General features: G+C 38.0%; 2 protein-coding genes across 21 annotated transcripts in view; one reads left to right on the top strand and one right to left on the bottom strand.

Annotated features, from left to right (window-relative positions):
* Nucleotides 1–19,582, top strand: part of CMSS1 (cms1 ribosomal small subunit homolog) — a 382,651-nt gene that overhangs the window by 115,617 nt on the left and 247,452 nt on the right. Inside the window, exon 1 of one of the 4 annotated variants that reach the window (XM_057306732.1) lies at nt 16,148–16,186. The exons of the other annotated variants lie outside the window; for them this stretch is intronic. Within the exon in view, the coding sequence (XP_057162715.1) occupies nt 16,163–16,186 (24 nt within the window). The 5' untranslated portion in view covers nt 16,148–16,162. Of the gene's footprint in view, nt 1–16,147; nt 16,187–19,582 lie in introns of those variants that run through there. 4 annotated transcript variants of the gene reach the window in all.
* FILIP1L (filamin A interacting protein 1 like) overlaps nt 1–19,582 on the bottom strand; it is a 291,835-nt gene that overhangs the window by 109,658 nt on the left and 162,595 nt on the right. For 9 of the 17 annotated variants that reach the window (XM_044381439.3, XM_048215270.2, XM_044381459.3 and 6 more), the window contains 2 exons: nt 1,432–1,684; nt 537–710 (listed from right to left, as the gene is read on the bottom strand). In XM_044381439.3, the coding sequence (XP_044237374.2) occupies nt 537–710; nt 1,432–1,674 (417 nt within the window). In that variant the 5' untranslated portion in view covers nt 1,675–1,684. Of the gene's footprint in view, nt 1–536; nt 711–1,431; nt 1,685–8,285; nt 8,331–13,599; nt 14,330–19,582 lie in introns of those variants that run through there. The other 8 variants (XM_044381485.3, XM_057306725.1, XM_057306728.1 and 5 more) reach the window with 4 other exon arrangements.

The following is a 19,582-nucleotide window of genomic DNA, read 5'->3' as shown; positions in this document are numbered from 1 at the left end:
AAGAGGATAGCACTCATCTAAAACATATGCTTTCTAAAACTCCATATCTTGGACAATGCTTCAGGTGATTTCCATTCATGCTCAAAATTTCTGTGACATAATACCTCAGTGTTTTTAAAGAAATTAACCTCTATGCTTGAAGTTTATCTGTTTTTATTATAACCTGTATAGCCTTCAAGTCCCCATATGTGTTGTCCCTTGTGTGCATGTGTATGTGTGCACATGTGTGTGTCTGAGTGTCTGTGTCTCTGTGTGTATGTGAGAGAGAGAGAGAAAATCTCTTGTATTTGTCAGCTTTCAGCCTGATGTTAAGAAACAAACCTAGTGGAAACATCCTATCTATGATTTGTTCTCCTTTTCTTTCCTGTAGAACATGCAGTATTTATCTGCCTTGGGTAGATTTTAAATGTGTGAGAACATAAAACTGTAAATAATCAAAAAAGAATTATACGTCACGTTCACCTTCCAGGCCTAGTGCTTGGCTGGCTAGTGAACTTTTCCACCTTCCAGGTGCACAGCCCTGATGTGATACATACCTCATTCATTGGTTTTTCATAGATGTCCTCCTGCCAAGGGGCAGATTTTGCTTGAAAAGCATCTCGCTGGAGAGCCTCTAACACCTTTTTTGGAGTGACAAAACCATACTGAGCTTCCAGCAAAGCCAAGTCCATTTTTTCAGCCTTCAAAATGCCTATGACTTCATCTCGAGCCTGTAGGAACAAAAGCCATTTCAGAAAGCTTGCTTTATCTACCAGCAGTTTCTGAAAGTGATTTCTTCTGAGAGTTGAGTGGTTTTTTTCCTTATATTTCAAATATAAACAAATCATATTTGTTTATAGCACCTTTTACAAAAGGCAGTAAAATTATGTCCCTTCATCCTTCTTATAATCTAATTACACGTTAATACTGTTTTCAACATGAGCAGTATACAACACTGAGGGGACCCAACATTTTTTATTGTTTGAAGTAGTTAACATGATACCCTTAATTGGACTGACATTTGCATTTTAAGGGGTAGGAAATAAGACTTTCCTATATGTGTGGTAGCTGTTTTTAGTTTTTTATGTAGGTTAATAATGTTAGGGCAGGTCTAGGAGCCAATTTACATGGGGTATAAATGTGCCTCTTGTTATTTAAGCCAATCTGGAAGTCACTGTTACTCATACATGCCTGTGTACTGAAGCTCATGAGCAGCATGGGCAGAGGATGTGATCTTTCACATGATGCATGCCAGTTGCATGTCATAATGACAGCCCTTTCAGATATGATTAATTGCCCTTTCAGTTGGCAGAAGAGAATTCTGTATATGTGTACTTTCTTTCATCTACATACAGGTATGAACCACAGCTAATCTATTTCCATGGCAGCATACACACCAAACTCACAAGCAGCCTTCTCTTTGAACTTGGAGATAATTCTAACCCAGCTGACCTGCAGCTCTCCTTCCAGAATGCTCAGAAGAAATAATAGGTCATCTCTTGAGAGGTCTTCTCCGTCATGACCGATACCACCGTGTGACTTAGGACAGGGAAGAATTGCATCTGACTCACTGGTGGGGTCTTCGTCTTGCTGTTTCTGCTTCATGTCCTCAGGCCCTTGGAAACCATGGTCTTTACTATGTCTTGGAAATTGCTTTTGGGCTGAGCCCTCTGTGTCATTGCTTCTGGAACGCATTCTTTAAAGCCTGGAAAGAAGGAAAACAATTTGTACCTCTTAATGGAAGTAGAGTTTTAATATGGGGACCTATTACTGCTTTAACAGGTCTGCACTCTTTCTGTATTTACTACAGCCAAAGACTCGATCTTTCTGAGGTCTACAGCAGAGAACAGCATTAGTAGATTCATAAATCACAGTTTTATTTACACTTCTGTTTTTAAAATCAACATTTTAAAAAAGGTGTTCTGCTTTGATTAAGGCCACTATGTCCATGGGTAAACAGACTATATTTGAACTTCATCCACCAAGTATTTCAAGTCAGGCATCCAGGTCATACTTCTGACCACAGCCTAAGTGTTTACTTGAGTTAAGATGTACTTAACATAATTGTAAAATGGTAAATTTGCTAATTGTTCTAACTTTCTGCAGATTCACATTATAGTATTTCCTTTGGAAGTTTTAAAATTTTTTTTGAAATTTCTTAGTCTTTGGTGCTTTAAAACAGAAGCATCAGAATTACTGCTAGAAAATCTGTTGGGTTACTTTGTTTTGACAATAAAGTCTAGTATTAAAGGAATGAAGGCTTGGTCCCTGGCTATATCCCTGACATTCTGCTAAAATTACAGATCTGTCCTTGGATACATCAAGGATTTATAGCTAGGACACTCATCTTCAAAATAGGAGCAATCCTGCCTATAGTAGTTGGCCATTATGGAAACAAAATAAATTCATATTTGAGGGACACATTAGCTCACATCTGATTATATAATTATCCAAATTAATTTATAAGAGCAAGAAAAATTGTTCCACCTTTGAGTTTTAATGAAAAGACAAATATCAATTGAGCTTATAGTCTACTTTAATGGTGTACAGAGTATTAATTTTACTCCTAAAATCTTGAAACTTTTATAATCTTAGTGCCTTGCTTTTAGGTTATAATATTTCTTTTTTTCCCCATACAGTCTATAATAATATTTCTTTAAAAAGATAATATTGCTGGGACACTTGGCTGGCTCAGTCAATGGAATGTGTGACTCTTGATCTTGGGGTTGTGAGTTCAAGCTTCACATTGGGTATAGAGATTACTTAAAAATAAAAATATATATATTAAAAAAATAGTATTTCTTCAAAGATCTGTAAAACTAAAGCATACAGTAAAGTGTGGGAAGTATAATGAACCACTACATGCTACCACACAAATTCATAAAATCTTAATTTACTGTATATGTTAGAAAACAATTTTTTAATGTGAAGTATTATAGATACAGTTGAAGCTCCCTGTTTATCTCTTCCTTAACCTATTCTCTATGCTTCCCACCCCAAAAGTAACTATCTTGAATTTGGTATGTATTCCCATACATGTTTTATACTTTTTTTAAACATGTGTATATATATATTGCTGAACAATATGTAGTATGGAGATTTGCATATTTTCAAACCTCATCTAAATAGCATATTGAATATATATTGCTGAAACATGCTTTTTCATTCTGTATTTTCTAGATTCTTCCTTGTTCCATTTTACTTTAGTTTGTATATTTTGATTGCTATATAGTATTTCATTATGTGACTAGTCCACCATTTACTTATACATTTTACTCTCAATGAATGTTTAAAGAGTTTATTTTTCAGTATTAGAAAAAATGCTTCAATGAATATTACATTTTTTTCCTATGTACATGCATTTCTCTGGGAATATTCTTTAGGACATAGGAGTGGGATTTTAGGACTGTGAAGTATGTGTTCTCTCAACATTACTAGGGATTATTGCTCCTCTAAGCGGAATACCAATTGACAGCAGAGTATTGTTTCATATCTTCATCAACACTTCCTATTATTGAATTTATAGTTTTTCCCATTTTGATAAATGAAATGGTATCTGACTTTTTAATATTCCATTGTATATATTTAATTTGCATCCTATAATTTTTAGTGAGATGGGCATCCTTTTTTGTGTTGAAAGGCCATTTAGGTTTCTTCATAAATTGCTTGTTCATGATCTTTGCTCATTTTTCTTTTGTGTTGGTTGTCTCTCTCTCTTACAGATTTGTAGAATTTCTTTACATATTATATACAATTACCATTTTGTTGATTATATGTTTTACTATTACCTTTTCTGGTCTGTAGCTTACATTTTCACTTTATTTATTGTATTTTATGGTATGGAAATTTTAGATTTTAATTTAGTCAAATTTATCAAATTTTAAATTAGTTTTTCTTTTCTCATAATTTGCATTAGAAACCAAAACTTGATCAGTGGCAGTATAAAAGAGTGTGAAGACCACGGACTCTAGGACCATACTCCCTGAGTTTAAATCCCTACTCCATTATTTATTAGCTGTAAAACTTTGGGCAAGTAACTTACTACCTCTATGCTTCACTTTTCTCATCTATACAATGGGGATAAGAGTAGTAGAATGTTTGTAACCTAAAGTTGCTATGAGGATTACATGTCAACACATGTCAAGTGTCTGCAACATGACTGGTATAAAATTAGCACTCTAAATAAATATTATCTTTTATTAACATTATTATTAACTTTATTTTTATTACCAAAATTGTAAAGTGAATCTATATTACCTTTATAGTTAGGGGGAAAATTCAAGAAGAAAAGCAAGTATATTCAATTATCTCTTTCATCTAATGAGATGTGAAGTATGAATACAGAAGGAAAAAGAAAAAGATTGAAAGAATAGCTTTGTGTTTTTGCTGGGTACTCTGTTTAATAAGTGATTCTTACCAGGGGCACCTGGGTGGCTCAGTCAGTTAGGCATCTGACTCTTGATTTCGACTCAGGCCATGATCCCAGGGTAGTGGGATCAAGCCCCATGTCAGGCTCCACGTCCATGCTTAGTGGGGAGTCTGCTTGAGAATTCTCTCTCTCCTTCTCCCACTGCCCCTCCCCCACTTCAAGTGCACACAGTCACTTTCTCTCTCAGATAAATAAATAAATAAATCTTAAAAAAGAGAGAGAGGGAAGTGATTCTCAACAGCCCCAGACTGCTGGCACCACTTGAGAGCCCTGAGTGTCAGAATAGTTTAGAAACCGTGAGGACTTCTGAGCCAGCCAGCTAGGCTTTGTTCATCCCTCCACTCATACTGCACCAAGCATTTATTGAAAGTCCACTGTGTGTCATGTACTAAATTGGTTATTTGTGGTATGGCTTCCTTACTTCCCTTAATACAAATGATACACTTTTACTCAAAAGGTTTATAGAAAAAATTCCTAAAACTGGGTTAATGAGAAGTGCACTGAACTAGACAGAAGTCAAATGAAAAGAACTCAGTCACAAATCAGCTGTGGAACTTAGTTAAAACATTGACCCTTTGTGAGCCCAGTATCCCTAGTTGTGACGTGAGGGACATAGGGAGGTGATGTCAATAACCCCTTTTCCCTTTGAGATATAATAATTCTTGCCAGTATGCCTTTCTTCTAGCATAGGCTATGAATAGTGTATTTAGAAGAGATGGATTTGTGGATCTTCATCTTATAGAAATCCACAGAAATCTAAATGCTTCATGTGGATGTGCAGTAAACGAGGTCTGATGATTTCCACCAAGAAAGAGGTTATAGTTAAACAAGATCCTGGCTAATAGAATCCAATACTACATTAAAAGGATTATCCATCATGACCAAGTGGGATTCATACCTGGGATGCAAGCGTGGTTCAACATTCGCAAATCGATCAGCATGATACATCATATCAACAAGACTCAGGAACCATATGATCCTCTCAATTGATCCAGAAAAAGCATTTGACAAAATACAGCATCCTTTCCTGATTAAAACCCTTCAGAGTGTAGGAATAGAGGGTACATTTCTCAATCTCATAAAAGCCATCTATGAAAAGCCTACAGCAAATATTCTCAATGGGGAAAAGCTGGAAGCCTTTCCCTTAAGATCAGGAACACTACAAGGATGCCCACTCTCGCCACTATTATTCAACAAAGTACTAGAAGTCCTTGCAACAGCAATCAGACAACAAAAAGGGATAAAAGGTATCCAAATCGGCAAGGAAGAAGTCAAACTGTCTCTCTTCACAGATGACATGATACTCTATATGGAAAACCCAAAAGAATCCACGCCCAAACTATTAGAAGTTATAGAGCAATTCAGTAATGTGGCAGGATACCAAATCAATTCTCAGAAATCAGTTGCATTTCTCTACACGAATAATGAGACTGAAGAAAGAGAAATTAGGGAATCCATCCCATTTACAATAGCACCAAACACCATACGTTACCTTGGAATTAACTTAACCAGAGACGTAAAGGATCTATATTCTAGAAACTATAAATCACTCTTGAAAGACATTGAGGAAGACACAAAAAGATGGAAAAATATTCCATGCTCATGGATCAGAAGAATTAACATAGTTAAAATGTCCATGCTACCCAGAGCAATCTACACTTTCAGTGCTATCCCGATCAAAATACCGATGACATTTTTCAAAGAACCGAAACAAATAGGCATTAAATTTGTATGGAACCAGAAAAGGCCCCAAATCGCCAAGGGAAAAACAAAGCTGGGGGCATCACAATGCTGGATTTCGAGCTGTACTACAAAGCTGTGATCACAAAGACAGCATGGTACTGGCACAAAAACAGACACATAGACCAATGGAACAGAATAGAGAACCCAGAAATGGACCCTCGGCTCTTTGGGCAACTAATCTTTGATAAAGCAGGAAAACACATCCAGTGGAAAAAAGACAGTCTCTTCAATAAATGGTGCTGGCAAAATTGGACAGCTACATGCAAAAGAATGAAACGTGACCTCGCTCTCACACCATACACAAAGATAAACTCCAAATGGATGAAAGACCTCGATGTGAGACAGGAATCCATCAAAATCCTAGAGGAGAACATAGGCAGCAATCTCTACGACATCGGCCAAAGCAACCTTTTTCAAGACACATCTCCAATGGCAAGAGAAACAAAAGATAAAATGAACTTGAGGGACTTCATCAAGATAAAAAGCTTCTGCACAGCCAAGGAAACAGTCAAAAAAAACTAAGAGGCAGCCCACGGAATGGGAGAAGATATTTGCAAATGATGATACAGAAAAAATACTGGTATCCAAGATCTACAAAGAACTTCTCAAACTCAATATGTGAGAAACAAATAAACAAATCATAAAATGGGCAGAAGATATGAACAGACACTTTTCCAATGATGACATAGAAATGGCTAACAGACACATGAAAAAATGTTCAAAATCATTAGCCATCAGGGAAATTCAAATCAAAACCACACTAAGATACCACCTTACACCAGTTAGAATAGCAAAAATTGACAAGGCAAGAAACAACAATTGCTGGAGAGGATGTGCAGAAAGGGGATCCCTCCTACATTGTTGGTGGGAATGCAAGTTGGTACAGCTACTCTGGAAAACAGTGTGGAGGTCCCTTAAAAAGTTAAAAATTGAGCTACCCTATGACCCAGCCATTGCACTACTGGGTATTTACCCCAAAGATACAGACGTAATGAAGAGAAGGGCCATATGCACCCCAATGTTCATAGCAGCATTGTCCACAATAGCCAAATCGTGGAAGGAACCGAGATGCCCTTCAACAGATGACTGGATTAAGAAGTTGTGGTCCATATATACAATGGAATATTACTCAGCTATCAGAAAGAACGAGTTCTCAACATTTGCTGCAACATGGATGGCACTGGAGGAGATAATGCTAAGTGAAATAAGTCAAGCAGAGAAAGACAATTATTATATGATTTCTCTCATCTATGGAACATAACAACTAGGAAGATCGCTAGGGGAAGAAAGGGATAAAGAAAGGGGGATAATCAGAAGGGGGAATGAAACATGAGAGACTATGGACTCTGAGAAACAAACTGAGGGCTTCAGAGGGGAAGGGATGTGGGAGAATGGGATAGACTGGTGATGGGTAGTAAGGAGGGCACTTATTGCATGGTGCACTGGGTGTTATATGCAACTAATGAATCATCAAACTTTACATCAGAAACCAGGGATGTACTGTATGGTAACTAACATAATATAATTAAAAAAACATTAAAATTAAAAAAAAGAGGTTATAGTTAAAAGACAATTCTTAAGGAAATAATCCCAGTGCTAATTTTCAGCTGAGAATTGTTTTTCTAAGTTTGCACAGCTAATAACTGGCAGAACTGGGATCTCAATCCAGGCAACCTGGCTCCAGAACCTGTACTCTAAAAATCATGCCATAATGCATTGTCCTGTACTGCCAAAGACAAACAGTTACAGACACATTGCCTGGAATGAATATAGACACCCTATCTGAAACATGCTTAAAGTCTTGCTAAGTAATTACAGTACAGATGAACAATGATCTGTGATAGTAGTTATCACAGATTCTTCCCTAGATAGCCAAGGAAGAATTCATTTATTTGAGAAAAGCAAAGCATAGAAAAGTATATTTTTTGTATAGGGATGGAAGGTTGAGGATCTGTGGGAGATACGACTGTGGAAAACCCCATTATATGTATATTTATGTATATATAAATAATGTTTATATATTATGCTATGTACCTTATGAAAACATGCATATAGTGTATGATATGAAAACATCCAAAAATGAAAATGAAAAATAGTAATTAAAAAATAAACATATCTAATTATTTTTTCCTACCCCACTGGGTTGTCTTGAACATTCCAGGAAGACCCTTGTTCTGGCCTGTAGGAATAATGGCAGGTTCTTAACATAGACTAGATATATTTAAAACAGATATTGTGCTAGCTTCAACAACACATATACTAAAAAATTGGTAAAACAGGTAAATATTAAGTGCCACTTCATTTATAGATACATTCACCCATGAAGGACAGGGCCACCCATTTCTTCTGTTATTAATCTCCATTTATTTAGGTCTCCCATAGGGTATTTGACCTGATGTTTCATACATCATGGGTATTCCACAAGGCGACTGGTTTCTTCTTCTACTTTGTGGCCTACATCAAAATTTAGGTGGTGGCTAAATACCAATAGTTAAAAATTTTGTGGTTCATTCTGCAGCTTACGTCATCTTGAAGCTCACCTAGGCCTTGATGGTCTAAGATGGGCTTATTCACATTTCTGTCTGTCAGCTATTTGGACTAGTAGACCTCAGCTGGATCATCTTATCTCTGCTCCACATGGGCTCTCAACCTCTGATAGGCTAGACAAGGGTTCCCCACATGGTGGTCTCAGGGCAGCATTTCAAGAGTATGACAGCTGAAATTTTAAGGCCATGTTCTTATTGTCAAGAGAACGTCACAAGGCCAACCCCAATTCAAGAAGTGGAGTCAGAGATTTCACCTCTTGATTGTTGGAGCTGCAAGGTCACATTGCAGAGGAATAGAAAGAGTTGGGAAGTCAACTACAGCCATTTTTTAAAAACTGTAGGTGTACAACACTTACAGATTCAGATTTTCATGAAAATTGAATAAATGTCTAGTTTTTCTTTTGTTGTTGTTGTCGTTTTTAAGTAGGCTCCACACCCAGCATGGAGCGCAACCCAGGGCTTGAGCTCACAACCCTGAGATCAAGACCTGAGATCAAGAGTCAAATGCTTAACCAACTGAGCCACCCAGGCGCCCCTAAATGTCTAGTTAAAAGGGGTAAAATATGCTTTACTTCTTTCAGTTTCTTGGAAGCATAAGGTTTTGTGAGGGGGGGGCGTTAATGATTTCTATTGTGTATTCCTGTGCTTTCTCTTACCCACATATTCGTATGGGGAGCAATAGCCCTTTTTTTAAAAAAAATTATTTATTTGAGAGAAAGGGAGAACGCTTGAGCATGAGCAGGGGAGGGGCAGAGGAAGAGAGACAAGCAGACTCCCCGAAGAGCAAGGAGCCCAGGGCTTAATCCCAGGACCCTGAGATCATGACCTGAGCCAAAGTCAGACACTTAACCTACTGAGCCTCCCAGGTGCCCCAACAGTAGTCTATTAATAAGAATCAACTTGTATTCTTCTGCTAATCAATAAGGATTCCTCTGGATTAATTTTACCCAAGGTGTGCCTTCCAGAATTACAAGATAGTGTAAGCTTCTATTAAGAAAAGTAGTTTAATAAGCATTTCTCATAAGTACCCTTTGAGTTAAAGGCAAGCCGAGCTGCTACAGAAAACTTGAATGAAACTCTGTATATATATCCCAGCTTCCTTTGACTCATTTTGAGGTGGGTTAGGTGAAATCTTTCAGGAAACCACAAGTGCTTTGGTAATGATGATATTTATAAATGATAAAAAGGAATGACCTAAAATATTTTGATACTTTGCTTATTCTTTTTTAAAGTGATTAGAGTTTTTCGAAGACTGATAATCCTCTTTGGGGGCTGGGGTTGGTGGCATCAACATTCTTGACGGCATGCACATTGGATTTGTGAACAGGTCATCGTGTGCAGACTTCTGGTCTACTGAGGTGTTATATGTCTCCACATGTTTACAGTGGTGGAGTTTCCTTGCCCTTGTGCCAACAACCACAAAATGATCAGTAATGAGAAGTAATTAAGTATGGAGAGGAAGAAAACAAAGACATGAATTTCATGATACTTCATGCTTTATATTATCAGTGACTTCATTGTTTGTCTTGGCAAAATTTTAATGCATCTGTGCTTTGCCCAGGGGTGTGTACTGAGGAAAAGAAATATTTTGTAATAGCAACAGTGGTTTGGGATTTTCAGGTTACCCTCCCCCCCCCCAAAAAAAGGAATGGAAAGTTGCTTTTGTTTATACGAAATAATGATGCCTTGCTCTTTTCATAAAGTGCTAGCAGTAACATAATGTCTAATGGTTTTGGAAAGAGAAATCCTGCTTAGTTGTCAGTTTAACACAGTGCAACACATTATCTGTGACTATCATAGCCATAGAATGGCAGCCCTCAGGAGTGTAAGAGAGTGATAGACTGGGATTCAGGAAACCTGGCTTCTGATCTCAGCTCTGCTTTTAATTAGCCAGACTCTGGGTTGTCACTTATAAAATGAGGATGTTGGGCTAGGTTGGCCCTAAGAGATCATTTAGGCTGGAACAAGGACCAGGGGTTCTTTCCCTTGACCTCTATCCTGTTCCTCACGCCCTAACAGATCCCCTGACAGTAGGATTGGGGCTTGAGACTAGATGATCTCCGAGGTCCTGGGGCTTCCCACTTTGGAACTCTGTGATTCTCTGTTGTGTTGTATCTATGGATACAAATACAGTTCATTTGGCCCTGAGAAGCAGATTCTGTTTTGTTTTCCTATGTGGTGACCTCGGTCAGTTTTTCTTGGGTTTAAGCTGGTTGAAATCATGGTGGATCTTTGGTAAGGATGTGTCTATGCAGGAGAAGGACAAGTAAAGAATTTGCAGCTATTTACTTAATTTAGTTAAGGAAATAGCCAAATGTAAATAGTGGCTTATTCAGCTTCCAATACACACAAACTTCTAGCCAACTCCTTATTATAAAAATTAAATTTTCTTTCTTCTCCTACCGATCGGTAGGAGAATAAAGGGGAGAAGAAAGGGGGGGTTAAATAGAAGGGGGAATGAACCATGAGAGACTGTGGACTCTGGGAAACAAACTAAGGGCTTCAGAGAGGAGGGGGTGGGGGGAATGGGATAGGCTGGTGACGGGTAGTAAGGAGGGCACGTATTGCATGGTGCACTGGGTGTTATACGCAAGTAATGAATCATGGAACTTTACATCAAAAACTAGGGACGTACTGTATGGTGACTAACATAATATAATAAAAAATATTATTAAAAAAATAAATAAACCCAATACAAGCACAAAAAATAAATAAATAAATGTTGATTTTTCTTAATCATTCTTTACTAATTTTAGATATCAAAAAATGCTTACTATACATAATCACCCGGTGCTGTTTAGACATAATTTTGTCTCCATGTACCTGTTTATTTTCCTCTTTGAATGTTGGAAAAGAGGACATTTTACTTGTATAAAGGAAAAGCCTCAATAAATGAAATTATTTTTGGTCTTGATCACTTACTATGATACTGAGTTAGCTGATCAAAACTCCAACTTAGGGAAGAAAATAATAGTAATAGCGATAGCTTATTCCGTATTTACCAAATATAGGCCTGTTCTAAATGCTTTCCTTTGATTAACTCAGTTAGTCTTCACAAAACTGTTATTCATCCTCATTTTGCAGAGGAGAAGACTGAGGCTTGTAGCTGTTAGGTAATTTGCTGAGCTCATACAGCTAGAAAGTAGCACATCCTAACTTGGGCAGACTGGACCCAAAGTGCCCAGCAAATTACTATGCTCTGTCTATTTAGGATCTTATAAGAAGACACACATAGTAAAGGAAAAAATCCTAGTTCAGCATTAAGTTATTCACAAACATTTACGAAGTACCTACTGTACAGGTATTGTGCTAGGTAATTTGTTCTAGTTTATTTTTATACCTGGGTATGGCATAGGCAGAGCATAATAGAAGGAGTATGAGATTGTGGAATTACAAAGGTCTGGGCTTAAATCATAGCTTCAATAAGTTAGCTCTGTCTAGACCACACGTGGTTACTAAACCTCCCTGAGCCTTCAAATACAAAATGGAAGTAAGGGTACCTGGTATAATAGATTTATTATTCATGCTTTGTGAGCAAAGTCCCTGTTTATGTCTGTATTCCTAGTTCCCAACAGATTTGTACATCAGCAGGAATTCACTGAATGATTGAATCATGCAATCCTCAGCAGAGCTGGTTGGCTCTGAGTAGGAACTGCTTCATTGTAAAGATGATTCATCTGGCTAGAAAGTTAGAAAAACAGTATCAGGTGTACCTCTTTTTGTTGCACTTCATTTATTGTGCTTTGCAGATACTGCACTTTTTACAAGTTGAAGGTTTGTGGCACCTCTGTTGAGAAAGTCTATTGGCACTATTTTTCTAATAGCAGTTACTTTATGTCTCATGGTCACATTTTGGTAATTCTTGCAATATTTCAGGCCTTTTCATAACAATTATATTATTATGGTGATCTGTGGTCAGTGATCTTTGATGTTAGTATTGTAATTATTTGGGGGCAGCTCTAACCCACACCCATGATGAACTCAATCAGTGTATGTTGTGTGTGTCCTGACTGCTCCACCAATCAGCCATTTCTCTGTCTCCCTGTCCTGAGGTCTCCCTATTCTCTGAGGCACAGTATTGAAATTTATCCAGTAGTAACACTATAATGGCCTCTAAGTATTCAAGTGAAAGGAAGTATTGCATGTATCTCTATAGAATGACTAAGCTTAGTGAGGAAGGCATGTTGCAAACGGAAAGGCTGAAACCTAGGCCCCTGTGCCAAACAGTTAGTCAAGTTGTGAATGCAAAAGAAAAGTTCGTGAAGAAAATTTAAAGTGCTTACTCTAGTGAACACATGAATTGATAAGGAAACAAAACAGCCATATTGCTGATATGGAGAAAGTTTTAGTGGTCTAGTTAGAAGATTACGCCAGCCCACAACCTTTTGGTGAGTCAAAACCTTGTCGAGAACAAGGCACTAACTTGTTTGAATTCTCTAAAGACTGAGAGAGGTGAGGAAGCTGCAGAAGAAAAGTTGGAGGCTAGTAGATGGTTCATGAGGTTTAAGGAAAGAAACCATCTCCATAACATAAAAGTGCCAGGTGACGCAGCAAATTGTCCAGAAGATCTAGCTAAGATCACTAATGAAGGTGGCTGCACTGAACATCAGATTTTCAGTGGAGATGAAACAGCCTTCTATTGGAAGAAGATGCCATCTAGGACCTTCATAGCTAGGAAGGAGAAATCAATGCCTGGCTTTAAAAACTTCAAAGGACAAGCTGACTCTTTTAAGGGCTACTACAGCTGGTGACTTTAAGTTGAAACCAGTGCTTATTTACCATTCCAAAAATTCCTAGGGCCCTTAAGAATTATGCTATAAATGGAATAAAAAAGCCTGGATGGTAGCACGTCTGTTGACAACATGGTTTACTTAATGTTTTAAGCCCACTGTTGAGACCTACTGCTCATAAAAAGAGATTCCTTTCAAAATATGACTGTTCAGTTGATCTGTGTGTCTGTTTTTGTACCAGTACCACACTGTCTTGATGATTACAGCTTTGTCATTGATCTTGAAGTCCAGAATTGTGATGCCACCGGTTTTGGTTTTCTTTTTCAACATTCCTTTGGCTATTCGGGGTCTTTTCTGGTTTCATACAATATCCATGTCCATTTTTGACTCTTGTGTTCTTTACAGTTACTGTTCTGATGCTCTTGCAAAATATAGTTCAGCTTCAGGAAGATTCACAAAAAGGACCTTTGACAAATACAGGTTTCTGGTAACCTTAAGATCATAAAACTAAACTATGAATTTCCAGAACTTATGAAAAAGCTGCATTTAAACAGAACAAAAAGTAATAACGTGGAACTGAATGAATTCAGGAAAATGATGATTGGGTTTTTGTTTGTTTGTTTTTAAGAAAAAAGGTGAGCGTTTTTAATGACTCCTGTTCAAAACACTGTTGTTCCCCCCCCCCCAAGTTTGCTTTTCCACATTTAAGGAAATTTTTTCTATTAAGATATCTGCAGGGGCGCCTGGGTGGCTCAGTCAGTTGAGTGTCTGCCTTCGGCTCTGGTCCCGATCCCAGGGTCCTGGGATGGAGCCCCACGTCGTTGGGCTCCCTGCTCAGTGGGGAGCCTGCTTCTCCCTCTCCTTCCTGCTCATGCTCTCTCTCACTATCTGTCTGTTGGTCTCTGAAATAAATAAATAAATAAATAAATAAATAAATAAATAAATAAAATCTTTAAAAAAAAAGATATCTACAACTTACAGAAATTTGATAAAAATGTTCTTTTGTAAACAAATTCAAATACTTACCTTTTCTCCATACCTGTAACCCTCCAGGATTCTTTTAGGGCAATCATAAAATATTTTTATTTCTTTTATGGCAATTATAAATTATTTGCATAAGTTCAGTGGGAATCTTGTTTTCCTTGTAACAAGACACCATTGGAAAGTTTGGTTCTATTACCAAGGCTTTGACTGGAATGGCATTTTTTTTTTCAGATTTTATTTTTTAAGTAATCTCTGCACCCAACATGGGGCTCGAACTCACCACCCCGAGATCAAGAGTCATGCTCTTGGCACGACTAGGTGGCTCAGTTGTTAAGCGTCTGACTTCAGCTTGGGTCATGATCCTGGGGTCCTGGCATGGAATCCCTCACCGGGGCTCCCCACTCGGCAGGAAGCCTGCATCTCCCTCTCCCACTCACCCTGCTTGTGTTCCCTCTCTCGCTGTGTCTCTCTCTCTGTCAAATAAATGAAACCTTAAAAAAAGAAATGAAGGGGGGGGAAAACATATGACTGTTCATTGACACTGCATCTGGTCACCCAAGAGCTCTGATGGAGATGTGCAATGAGATGATTGTTGTTTTCATACCTGCTAACACAGCATCCATTCTGCAGCCCATGAATCAAGGAGTAATTTTTTTTTAAAGATTTATTTACTTTTAGAGAAAGTGTGAGCAGGGGAGGGGCAGAGGGAGAGGGAGAGAAGCAGACTCCCTGCTGAGTGGGGAGCCCAATGTGGGGCTCTATCCCAGGACCCTGAGTTGATAGCCTGAGCCAAAATCAAGAGCCAGACACTTAACCGAGCCACCCAGGTACCCCTGATCAAGGAGTAATTTTGACTTTCAAGTCTTATTATTTAAGAGATAGATTTTGTAAGACTATAGCTGCCCTATTTAGTGATTCCCCTGATGAATATGGGCAAAGTACATTGAAAACCTTCTGAACACCATCAAGAACATTCATCATTAATGAGAAGAGGGTATCAACATTAACAAGAATTTGGAAGAAGTCGATTACAACCCTCATGGATGACTTTGAGAAGTTCAAGACTTTAGTAGAGGAAGCAACTGCAGATGTGGTGGAAACAGCAAGTAGAATTAGAAGTGGCATCTGAAGAAGTGACTGAATTGCTGCAAGCTCATGATAAAACTTTCACTGCTGATGAGTTGCTTCTTACGGATGAGCAAAGAAAGTGGTTTCTGGAGATAAAATCTACTCCTAGTGAAGATGCTGTGAAGATTGTTGTAATGACAACAAAGGATTTAGAATATTTCATAAACTTAGTTGATAAAGCAGCAGATTTGAAAGGATTAACTCTAATTTTGAAAGAAATTCTAATGTGGGTAAAATGCTGTCAAACAACATCACCTGCTAGAGAGAAATCCTTCATAAAAGGAAGAGTGCATTGTTGTCTTATTTTAAGAAATTACCACAGCAATCCCAGCCTTCAGAAACTACCGTCCTGGTCAGTCAGCAGCCATCAACATTGAGGCAAGACCTTCCACCAGCAAAAAGATTACAACTCGCTGAAAGCTCAGATGATGGTTAGCCTTTTTTAGCAATAAATAAAGTATTTTTTAATTAAGGTGTATACATTATTTTTTTTAGACATAATGCTACTACACACTTAATAGATTACAGTATAATGTAAACTGGAACACCAGAAAATTTATTTGACTCACTTTATTGCAATATTCCCTTTATTAGGGTGATCTGGAACTGAACCTGAATCTCTGATGTATGCCTGTACTGAGAAACTAGTAAGTAGCTCATATGTATAGACCTCTTACCACAGGCCAAGTGCAGTTGTTTTAAGTGCTTTGTTTTACCTTATTTAATCTTAGAGTTTTAGCCTGAAGTAAATGCTGTTAAGAAAAGGCTTGGTAAAGGTAAATTAAGGGTGGAGACTCTTACAGGAGATATCAAAGACAAATGACTATCAGTATCAAGGTAGTGCCGGTGCCTATACAAAGTACAGAGTGTGGGTGTATGTGCACACACTGTGTGAAGAAGTGACTCTAGATCCCCAGGACTTACCAGAAATCTCCAGTTAATGTCACTGAATTTTAAAAATGTTTGATCATATATACCCTGACCTTAGGCCTCCCTTACCCCCACCTTCCCACATACACACATAAAATGAACTGAAGATACACTGTATGCCATCTGTTTATTTGACAGCGTATTTAACAATCATTAGTTCTGATTTTATGTATGTGACATCTTGTATGTAGCAGTGTCATTTAAATTCGGTTCAGTAGGAAATTTGAGGTGAATTATTCTGATGACAAGATGGCTACATAATGCAGAGTGAGCCTGTGCTAACTGTAGGATGCTCATCTCCAAGGGACAGAGCTGGCAGTGATCCAGGGCCTAAAATTTGAATGTATTTAACATCCCGTACTTTGCTTAATTTAGGGAACATGCTGTCTGCTAGCTTTACATTTCCACTTGGATTTCCCATCTTTCTGCATGGAACTATTCAGCTATAACTTAGTTCCCTCAAAGGGGAATGGAAAGAGATGTAGTAAGATTATGGGGTTCCCAGCAGAGCTGGTTGAGCCCTTAATATTAACTGTCTCATGGTAAATGTGATTCATCTATGAAAATACTGGCTATAAATAGATGTTAATAGTGCCCAGTTGCAAAACAGCCAGGTTGTGCTAGCATGGCCACATTAGGGAAAAAAATCTTGTTGAGTATTTTATTTGGTTTCTCTTAAAATAAAAAATAAAAATTTCTTTCCTTTTATTGCCCTAGCCACCCACATTTGAAGACACTAAATTCAGCCAACTGCAGTAAAGCTATCTGATGGCTAAAAAAAGACACATTGAAAACCAGATAACCTAATTTAGCATTGGCCCCTTTATTTTTTTTTTTTCCTTCTATTTTCAGTAAAAGTCATTGAAACATTTCCTTAATGGTATTTTTCCTTGTAGGGAGAGCATGGACAAGGCTTCAGAGACAGGAATGGAAGTTGGAGGTCGGGGTGGGGGGATTCAGGCCCATATTCCCAACAATTCTGTGTCCTCATAGAAAGTCAAAGTCACAGAAAGAGAAGAATCAAATATAAGGTTTAGAAGGCAGTGTAGTAGTCATCTCATCCATCCCCACCACAGTAGCCAGCAATCAGTGTTTTCTCTTACCACCTGCTCAGTTGTTATGCAGCTCTAAGTGTCAGAAAGTACTTCCTTGTGAGCTGAAATCCAACTCCCAGGAACTTCATGCATTTATCCTGCTTTTGCCTCCAGAGCTAAATCAAACAAGGCTATTCCTTGTGTCACACCATTCTTCGTTCAATGGGAAGGGCTCTATTCTTTTTTCCAAATGAAACATTCTCAGCTTCTTCAATGACTTCTCATACCAAGTTGCCTAGTCTGTCACCCAGCATATGGTCTCACACACACATTTTGATTATACCCCATTAGACCTACCTACTCTTCATTAGGCCAGGTTGTTTCTTAAAGAAATGCATGAAATAGTCGGGCGTAATTTCCCAGATATTAAACACAATGAAAGTAGTGAATTGGTGAGTGTATATATTTAGGGAAGATCTCAGTAGTTCTTCTGATGTTGGATTTCAATTTGAATTTTAAGTGTAGATCTAGAAATTTGATAGTAGACATTTATTGAAGACTTATTCCAGTTTAGCTTATCAGGTGAGTGCTTATAATAATACTTTCATGTGTACATTGCTTGATACATGAGTAGATAGGTGATTATCCTGTTTTGCAGTATAAGGAGTATGAGATTCAGAAAACTTAAATAACTTTGGCTAATAAATTTGGATCAAAGATGATGCAAACTTAGGCCTTCTGACACCTCTTTCTCTCCAGGCTCATGCTAAATTAATCAAAGCTCACACTTTTTGTTGTTGTTGTTGTTGTTGTTGTTGTTTTAAGCTTGTTCTTTGGTTGGGGCGCCTGGGTGGCACAGCAGTTGAGCATCTGCCTTCGGCTCAGGGTGTGATCCCGGCGTTCTGGGATCGAGCCCCACATCAGGCTCCTCCGCTATGAGCCTCCTTCTTCCTCTCCCACTCCCCCTGCTTGTGTTCCCTCTCTTGCTGGCTATCTCTATCTCTGTCAAATAAATAAATAAAATCTTTAAAAAAAAAAAAAAAAAAAGCTTGTTCTTTGGTTGCTTGTCCACTAAGTGCTGTAGTCAGAAAAGCTGCTACACTGTAGATACAGAATAAACAGTCTGCCAATGAGGTCTAATAGAGCAGACTTACATCATGGCTTTTCTTAGCTGTGTGTTCTGAAGAAAGGACAAAAAGAAATATAAAAATCTCAGAGTATAAATAGTTGATTTATCCAAATTTTCCATTACAAATCAGTGGCTCTTTAAAGATTCTTTTCTCATTTAAGGTTGACACAGGGTTGGGAATGTTTTCCAGATCTTTGTGGAATAGAACAGAAAAAGAAAATTATTTAAATATAGTCCAGATTAGCTTTAAATACATTTCTAAATGCCACACTCACAGCACTAGGTCAGAGCTCTTGAAAATCATATGATTCTTTTAACAGTTTTCAAACTACATCACTTTTCATATTTTTTCCAACTCTGTTCTCTGGTTTTTCTTAGAAGTACAGTGATATTGAGCCAGTCATTTAACCTTCCTATTCTCTTTGAATTTTTGTCCCTTTGGCTCTTGGAACGAGTTTTGTCAGATCCCTTATTCTGCAGCTGAGGCCCAGGGAGGTTAACTGATGTGCCCATGGTCATGCCTAGAGCCAGCCCCAGAATCCAGATCTTGCCTACAGCTCTGTTGATGTTTCCACAGCAACAGTACATTTTCGGAAACCGACTCCTATTTCTTCCAGCTCTGGGAAGATATGAATCCTAAAAGATACAAATGCATCTTTGAGAGTACCCAAAGTCTCCCACAAATTTTATTTTTCTCAACCTTTTCTTTACCCACTAGGTGACTATAGGCCTGAGAATGCCTTTAAGGGCTTCTCTTGGCTAGACCAACCCAGCATAATAAAGAGCTCAGAGGTGAACAAGAGGTTCAGAGATCGAAAGTTCACGTCTGTAGATTTTAACATGACTTTTTTCTTTTCTATTCTTTTATCTAAGGACCTGTGACTAGAATAGTGACTAGAGTAGAGAGATTGTTATAGAGAAAAATGTTGCAACTGGTAAAGTCCCTGAGC

The sequence above is a fragment of the Ursus arctos genome, unplaced genomic scaffold (assembly GCF_023065955.2).
Source record: "Ursus arctos isolate Adak ecotype North America unplaced genomic scaffold, UrsArc2.0 scaffold_4, whole genome shotgun sequence".
NCBI classification, from domain to species: domain Eukaryota; kingdom Metazoa; phylum Chordata; class Mammalia; order Carnivora; family Ursidae; genus Ursus; species Ursus arctos.
Note: the sequence above shows the minus strand (reverse complement) of the source record. Positions and strands in the feature narration are given on the sequence as shown.